The sequence below is a fragment of the Thamnophis elegans genome, chromosome 13 (assembly GCF_009769535.1).
Source record: "Thamnophis elegans isolate rThaEle1 chromosome 13, rThaEle1.pri, whole genome shotgun sequence".
Lineage (NCBI taxonomy): Eukaryota > Metazoa > Chordata > Lepidosauria > Squamata > Colubridae > Thamnophis > Thamnophis elegans.
This window is the reverse complement of record NC_045553.1, coordinates 27,872,503-27,880,778: the sequence shown is the minus strand read 5'-3', so window position 1 is coordinate 27,880,778 and position 8,276 is coordinate 27,872,503. Positions and strand designations below refer to the sequence as shown.

The 8,276-nt window shown below is 45.7% G+C and overlaps 1 protein-coding gene across 1 annotated transcript; it reads left to right on the top strand.

The window, feature by feature from the left end:
- The first annotated feature begins 1,911 nt into the window (after positions 1-1,911).
- Positions 1,912-7,101, top strand: NKX3-1 (NK3 homeobox 1). Its single transcript, XM_032228742.1, has 4 exons — positions 1,912-2,179; positions 5,525-5,600; positions 6,116-6,186; positions 6,698-7,101. Exons 1-4 carry the CDS (start codon positions 1,912-1,914, stop codon positions 7,099-7,101), a joined length of 819 nt encoding a protein of 272 aa, XP_032084633.1.
- Positions 7,102-8,276: the final 1,175 nt, after the last annotated feature.

Genomic DNA, 8,276 nt, shown 5'->3' with positions numbered 1-8,276 from the left:
AAAAAGTTCAGAGAAGATGATCTAAGAGGCCTGGAGACCAAAACATAAGAAGAACGGTTGCAGGATTTAGGTTTGGCTAGTCTAGAGAAAAAAAGGATTGGGGCGGGGGGCATGATATCAGTATTCCAGTATTTGAGAGGCTGCCACAAAGAGGAGGGGATGAAATTATTCTCCAAAGCAACAGGAGGCAGGAAAAGAAACAATGGATGGAAACTAATCAAGGAGAGAACCAACCTGGAATTAAAAGAAACTTCCTAACAGTGAGGACAATTGCAGCTAGTTTTTTTTATTATTATTACATTTATATGCCATCTATCCCACTTCCAGATTTGCTGCTGTACTCTTAGGTTGTAGAACTGCCACTTCCTTACAGAAACACAAAATAAGCTCTCCATTGTGTTGGCTTCACAATGCTAGACTATAGCCCCCATAATCTTCAGTCAGTATGTAGGACATGCCAACAGGAACAATAAGCATTGTACTCTGGAGGGGCTCCGAAGGTGAAGGAATGTGCAAGGATGGTTTTAATTATTTTTTTGAATAATTAAATGAAAATTAATTTTTCAAAAGCAATAGCAATAGCAGTAGACTTATATACCGCTTCATAGGGCTTTCAGCCCTCTCTAAGCGGTTTACAGAGAGTCAGCATATTGCCCCCAACAATCCGTGTCCTCATTTTACCCACCTCGGAAGGATGGAAGGCTGAGTCAACCCTGAGCCGGTGAGATTTGAACCGCTGAACTGCTGATCTAGCAGTAGCCTGCAGTGCTGCATTTAACCACTGCGCCACCTCGGCTCATTGTTGAAACAAAACATTGTGGGTTTTTTTTCAACATAGGGATTTCTGAAAAGCAAGCACCTGTTCTTATTTCTGAGTTGGCAGCCAATGCCAAAGATAAATGTCTGGATAAATGTAAGATTGGGGGGTGGGGTGCTTTTGTGATTACTGATACAGATAAGATTAACAGAGTTGGAAGGGACCTTGTAGATCATCTTGTCCAACCCGAAGCCCAATCAGGAGACCCTACACCATTTCTGACAGATGGCAGTCCAGTCTCTTCTTGAAAGCCTCCAGTGATGAAACTCCCATGACTTCTGAAGGCAACTTCTGTTCCATGGGTTGATTGTTCTCACTGTCAGAAAATTTCTTCCTATTTCCAGGTTGAATCTCTTCTTGATCAGTTTCCACCCATTATTCCTGATTAGCCCAAAAGAAGCTTCAAATCTGTAGGCATTGATTTGGAAATTCCACCCTGAACTCCAGGCAGGAGTTCAGGGTGGAATTTCTCTCAGCCCAGGGAGACCCAGGATAAGAACTGCCCAACAAAACCGAAAAATACCCACCCAGCTCAACGGGACTGACCCCTGAGCAGAGGGCAACCTCCTCAAGACTTCTATCACTGGATAGGTGTAACCAGACCTCCCACCGTCCCAGTCCATCGCGATCTTGAAGTCCCACGCAACTGGAGGGCGCCCATTTGGAAAAGGCTGGAGTAGGCGCCGGAGAGGTCGGAGTGCGCTTCCCTTTCAGTCCGAAGGCAAGCGCGCACCTGAACGTCTCCAGGGCATTGACTACAAATACTATTACTACAGGTAGTAGCGCTGCCTCCAGGACCATTCCTTACAGAGCATCTCGCGCAAGAAAAGAAGGAGGGAGGGAGGGACGCGCTGGCCCGAAGTGCACGGCGGAGGTCATCGGGGGGGCCCGGCTTGTTGGGTGGAGAAGCCCACGAGGCGTATCTCGGGCCCGAAGCTACCAATCCCCAGCCAGGAGGGCTCGCCGCCCCTCCGCCCAGCTACATAAGCGACCCTCCCGACGCGCGGGAGGAGGGGGGAAGCTCCGCGGAACGAGCGTGCCAAACTTTGCGCGGAGCGCAAAAGCGGCACCCCTTTCCGCGCGCAGCCAGGCTGATGCAGAACGCCCAGCAGCGTCTTTCCCCCAGCGCTGGCCCGCCGCGGCTGCCTCTGCCCACAGATGGGGGCGGCGGGCTCGTGGTGGGGCCCCCTCCCAAGCCGTTGACTTCGTTCCTCATCCAGGACATCCTGCGCAAGAGCGATGCGGGGAAGGTTTCCAGCGCGGAGCCCAAGGCAGGAAAGATATCGCGCCCGCATCGCCCCGACGGCCCCAGCGATCTCTTCCCTCTCGGAGCTCCCCGAGTCTCCGACACGGATGCAACAGGTAAGATGAACTCCGTGGTTCCTGCAAAGGGTTCTCACGACATCTTGAACACGAATCTTCCACTCTGGAACCCTGCCTCTGCTTCCCCCGCGGACGGTTAAATGGTTGCCAAAAAAGAAAAAGGGAAAGGGGACGGGGACGAAGCCTGAGAGCATCTTTTCCTACTAATCCAGGGGTATCCAAACTTGGGAACTTTAAGACTCTGGGAGTTGAAGTTCACAAGTCTTAAAGTTCCCAAGTTTGGACGCCCCTGGATTAGTCCTTCTAACCAAAATGTAACACCTGTTATGCCTTCTGATTTTCTTGTCATCTTATTCCAACACAAGCCTCCTTCTACATTATCTCAGAACCTACTGTGTTGGGAGTGGGGCGCAAAAAAAAAAAAACGTAAACAGGCACCTAGCATGAAATTCAGAGAACCTGAATACCCAAAACTTAGTGTCTCAAAGTGGCTTCCATTTTATGTAGAACATCAGATAATAGAATAACAGTTGGAAGGGACCTTGGAGATCCTCTGGTCCAACCTCCACTTCAATAGGACACCTTGCCCTAAACTATTTCAGAGAAATGGTTCTCCAATCTCTTCTTAAAAACTTCCAGTGTTGGAGCACCCACAGCTTCTGGAGGCAAGTAATTCCATTGATTAATTGCTGTCTCTGTCAGGAAATCTCTCCTTATTTTTAGGTTGGTCCTCTCCATGATTTGTTTCCATCTATGGCTTCATGTCCTGCCCTCAGGTGCTTTGGAGAATAACTTGACCCCCTCTTCTTCGTGGCAGCCCCTGAGATATCGGAACACTGCTATCATGTCACCCCTAGTCCTTTTTTTCATCAAACTACTCTCTTCCTGAAAGACTTTACAACCCGGAGTTTGTAAATACCTTATTTTTCTGAGTATAATACAATACAATAGAATACAAAAGCAGAGTTGGAAGGGACCTTGGAGGTCTTCTAGTCCAACCCCCTGCCTAGGCAGGAAACCTTATACAGTTTCAGACAAATGGCTATCCAACATCTTAAAGTCTTCCAGTGTTGGGGCATTCACAACTTCTGGAGGCAAGCTGATCCACTGATTAATTGTTCTAACTGTCAGGAAATTTCTCCTCAGTTCTAAGTTGCTTCTCTCCTTGATTAGTTTCCACCCATCGCTTCTTGTTCTACCCTCAGGTGCCTTGGAGAATAGTTTGACTCCCTCTTCTTTGTGGCAACCCCTGAGATATTGGAACACTGCTATCATGTCTCCCCTAGTCCTTCTTTCTATTGAACTAGACGTACCCAGTTCCTGCAACTGTTCCTCATATGTTTTAGTCTCCAGTCCCCTAATCATCTTTGTTGTTCTTCTCTGCACTCTTTCTAGAGTGTCCACATCTTTTCTACATCGTGGTGACCAAAACTGTATGCGGTATTCCAAGTGTGGCCTTACCAAGGCCTTATAAAGTATGATTAACACTTCGCGTGATCTTGATTCTATCCCTCTGTTTATTCAGCCTAGAACTGTGTTGGCTTTTTTGGCAGCTGCTGCACACGGCTGGCTCCTATTTAAATGGTTGTCCACTAGGACTCCAAGATCTCCAAGAAACTAGACATATCCAGTTCCAGCAACTGTCTTTAGATATTGGAACACTGCTATCATGTCTCCCCTAAACTCCTAAATAAGAAATAGAGAAAGTTACATTCAAACTCTTTTTAAGATTGTTTCCTGATTGCTTGTTTTACCCTATGACTATCATTAAGTATTGTAGCTTAAGATTCTTGATGAATGTACCTTGTGTTTTTATGTACACTGAGAGCATCTGATCCAAAGACAAATTCCTTGTGTGTCCAATCATACTTGGCCAATAAAGAGTTCTATTCTATTCTATTCTATTCTATTCTAAAAAAGATTGCTGAGCAGGTTGAGGTGACTTCTTTATTTCTCAGCATCTCTTATAAGGTTTGTGTCTTGGGGATGATAAATATGTCCAGAAGAGCCTTTGTGCTCTTTTTGGAAAAAAAGTGTCCCAGGATGAAATGTTGCATTTGGAGGATTCATGCACAGATCTAAAGCATCCCCTCTGGTCAAAAAAATTGTAGATATTTCACTTTCCTTTCATTGATACTGCCTTGGCTCCTATTTGTATTTAATTTCTTTCTCTTTTTTTGTATTGGGTTTTAACAGTTTGAATTGTTTTATGATTCTTGATTGATGATGTTTTGAGATAGTCAGCTGCATCAATTAAATACCTTCATACAAAGGTGATGGGATGGAGACCAATGCTGGGAGACTTCAAGCTGCATTTATGGAAACTTGTTTCCAGTTTGCCAAATAGTTCTCCTTGTTAAAATTTGAGGCGGGGGGGGGGGACACAGCAAAGGATCTGCTAGTCAATTTTGCAGGCGAATTCTTATCTTCTCCTGTACTCTGTCTCAATAGAGATTTTACCAAAATATAGGTATCAGTAATAAATATTTTTCCACATTTTCAATTTGAATCATTCTAGCATTAATATCATGCAGTACTTACTACCTGGTGTGATTGTATGAGATGACATTGCTAAAGTTATGGAAAACGAGTCTATCAAAGAAAGTTAATCGTAATGGTTTAAATAAAAGTCCCATGTCTAGATAAAAAGGCGGGTGTGTTGTGAGTGCAACTCCTGTCAAATTCATGGGAATCATTGTGGTGTTTTCTTTGCAGCACCATTTTCTTTTCCTGTCTTGTCTTTTTGCAAACTAGCCCTCAGGCCTGAGATTTTCTTTTTCTTTAAAGAGTTTTATTTTTATTATTCATATACATTCACAAATATATACATTTTCATAGTTATTATTAAGATTGTGTGTTATCTTTTAATATTTATAACAATTTATTTCTCCATCTAAAGATTTACATATATAATCGGGATTGCTTTACCTGCCATCCCATCCATCCATCTTGTTTGACCACAATCCTGTTTTTCCTTCCTTTTCTCCTTCCCTCCCTTCTTCTCTACTTTCTTCTTTCCTCCTCTCCCTTCCCTTTTCTTCTTCCCCTTCTTGTCCTCTCTGCTACTCTTACTTCCCCTCCATGTCTTCCTCTCCTTTCCCCTTTCTTCTTTCCCTCTCCTCTCCTCTCTTCCTCCTACCTCGGGCCTGAGATTTTCTGATGGTTTCTCACCCAACCATTAACTGTCCAATCTTGTTTAGCTGTTGACAAGATTTGCAAGATCCTGATCCAGATTATAATTGTAAATGTGAGCCGTAGCTTAGTGATAAAGAACATAGAATCATAGAATCGTAGGGCTGGAAGAGACCTCAGAGCAGTGGTGGGTTCCGGGGCCCAGCGTACTTACTTCTTGTGATGCCTCCGTGAGCTTTTGTGACTCTCCAGCTGCTCGGCAGAAATATCATGCAGGCGCCATGTGCTCTGTGCATGTGCATGGAAGCACCAAAGAGCTGAAATGCAGGTAAGGAGTTTGGACGGGCGGGTGGGACCTCTGGAGCATCATACCGGAACGGTACCCCGTGCTCCGGGCAGGCACCAGTAAGCCCATACCGGGGCGAACCGCCTGCAACCCACCACTGCCTCAGAGGTCTTCTAGTCCAACCCTCTGCCCAAGGCAGAAAACCTTTATAGCATCCCGGTCAAATGGTTGCCAGATCTATTTTTGAAAACCTCCAGTGACAGAAGCCCCACAACTCTTAGAGACAAGGTAATTCTACTGATTGATTGTTCTCACGGTCAGAATTTTTTTTCATGATTTAGCAACGTCATCTCATTCAATTGCACCAGATAGCACTGAAGGGCTCATATTATTCAAAATGGTAATGTGAAAAAATACAATATTTATTACCTAGACATATATTTTGTAAAAGGCCTATTGAACAGCCCAACTTAAGATAACAATTTTTCTACATACTTTCATGCCGTGTGAATCAAACTATTGTGTTTATTCATGACTTAGTATTCACTTTGCACTAGGTCAGTGATGGTGAAACTTTTCGGCACCGATTGTCCAAACCAGAACATGGATGCACACATGCCGAAGCCCTGTAAATTCAAAGACCAGCTGGCTGGTGCACAGGCGCATGTTGGCCACTAGTCTTCACATGTACCGGAGCACCAGAAACCCAAAGACCAGGTGGCCATCACACACATGCGCACCGGCCAGCTGTTCTTCAGGTTTCTGGCACTCCAGCACGCATGAAGATCAACTGGCCGGCGTGCATTTGCATGGACCAAAAACCAAAAGAACAGCTGGTGATGGGTTCCGTGCCTAGAGAGAGAGCTCTGCGTACCACCTCTTGCACGAGTGCCATAGGTTTGCCATCACAGCATTACGCCATAGCCTAACCACGGTTGCTCAGTAAAACTCTTTGAGTGGGTTGCCCAACATGCTAAATTAGCCCAACAGAATTATGGTATGGCATGCAAGATGCAACTCCAGGATTCATATGTTTATTCCATCGTTGTGTTTGGAATGATGTCAGGAGTGAAACTGTCTTGCCCACTTCTGAAGAGCCATTGCTGAAGTTGTACCCATCTTTTTCCCCCACCTGCTAGATCCAGACATTCCTCAGCCAAACGGTGAGCATCCCTCCAAACCCTTCATGAGAACCCCCAAACAGCTGAAGCGTTCCCGGGCAGCCTTCTCCCACAGCCAGGTCATTGAGCTCGAACGGAAGTTCAGCCACCAGAAATACCTCTCTGCTCCGGAGCGAGCCCACCTCGCCAAGAACCTGAAGCTCACCGAAACCCAAGTGAAGATCTGGTTCCAGAACAGAAGATACAAGACCAAGAGGAAACAACTGGCCTCTGAGCTTGGAGAACTTGAGAAGAACTCACCTCTCCCGGTCTTCAGAGAGAACAATTTCTCTAGGGCTACCTTAGCACTTTCTGTATACCACACCTATCAGTACAACCCCTATTTATGTTATCTGAACGGTTGGAGCCCAATCTTTTGGTAAATAATGCTGTCGGTGACCCAGGTCTCTCAGGGATTCGTTTGTCTTCATTCACCCCCCCCCCAACTCCCCACTAACCTTGCTACCATGAAATCGATTGCCCAGGTAGACTTTGCAGTAGCGGTGATATTCAAAAATTTTACTACCAGTTCTGTGGGCGTGGCTTGGTGGGCGTGTCAGGTGGAAAATACTGTAAAATCTCCATTCCCTCCCAATCAGCTGGGATTCAGGTGGCAGAGAACAGATGGGGGTGGGTCCAATCAGAGGTGGTATTTACCAGTTCTCCGAACTACTCAAACTTTCTGCTACTGAACTGGTCAGAACCTGCTGAATCTCTCTCTGCTTTGTAGAGAGATTTGGTCAACCTGTTTCCTCTGCCATTTCTAGAGTCGCTGCTGGGTCTCCTCACTAGCCACGCCGAGGGATTATCCAAAGAACAGTTATGAATGCAATATTGTGTGTCTCTCTGTTTTCTCAAGGCTAGGCAATCACATACACTCATTAACATATGTAATGAAAGAACTATGGCATCCTGACCAATGCATTAAAACATGAAAGCCCAAAACACGCACTTTCCAGAATAAGCTAATAACTCTTGGGGAATAATAATAACAAAGGCACCAGGTTTCAGCCTTGGCTAGTTAGGCAGGCTCAGACGACACAGCATGTTTTATCAGTCTTTTTAGACCTGGAACCCCCCACCCCTCCTTAAAATGCCATTGGGCATAGAGCAGGGGTGTCAAACTCGGTTCCACCACAAAACCGCGCTTGACTAAACCGCGTGTGACTAAACTGCGTAGCTGACGTCATCAACAGGGCGACAACAGCGCGGAGACAGAAGCACGCTGTAAACCCTAAGCCTAAAATTAACCCCTAAACCTAAACCTAACCCCCCTAAACCTAATCCTAAACCTAACCCTAACCCTAACCCTTAACCTAACCCTAAACCTAACCCTAAACCTAACCCTTACCTTAAGTTGAATCGGCTTGCTTTTAAAGCGCTATTTAAAGAGCCCTTCTTTCTCCGCGCTAGCTGTTGTCGCCCGGTTGATGACATCAGCAACGCGGTTTAATCGGGCGCGGTTTTGACGGGTCACGGTCAAATCCGATTTCATTAAGGGCTGCATCAGGGTTGTGTTTGACCTTGGGGGGCCAGGGGGATTGGCCAGGATAAGCAT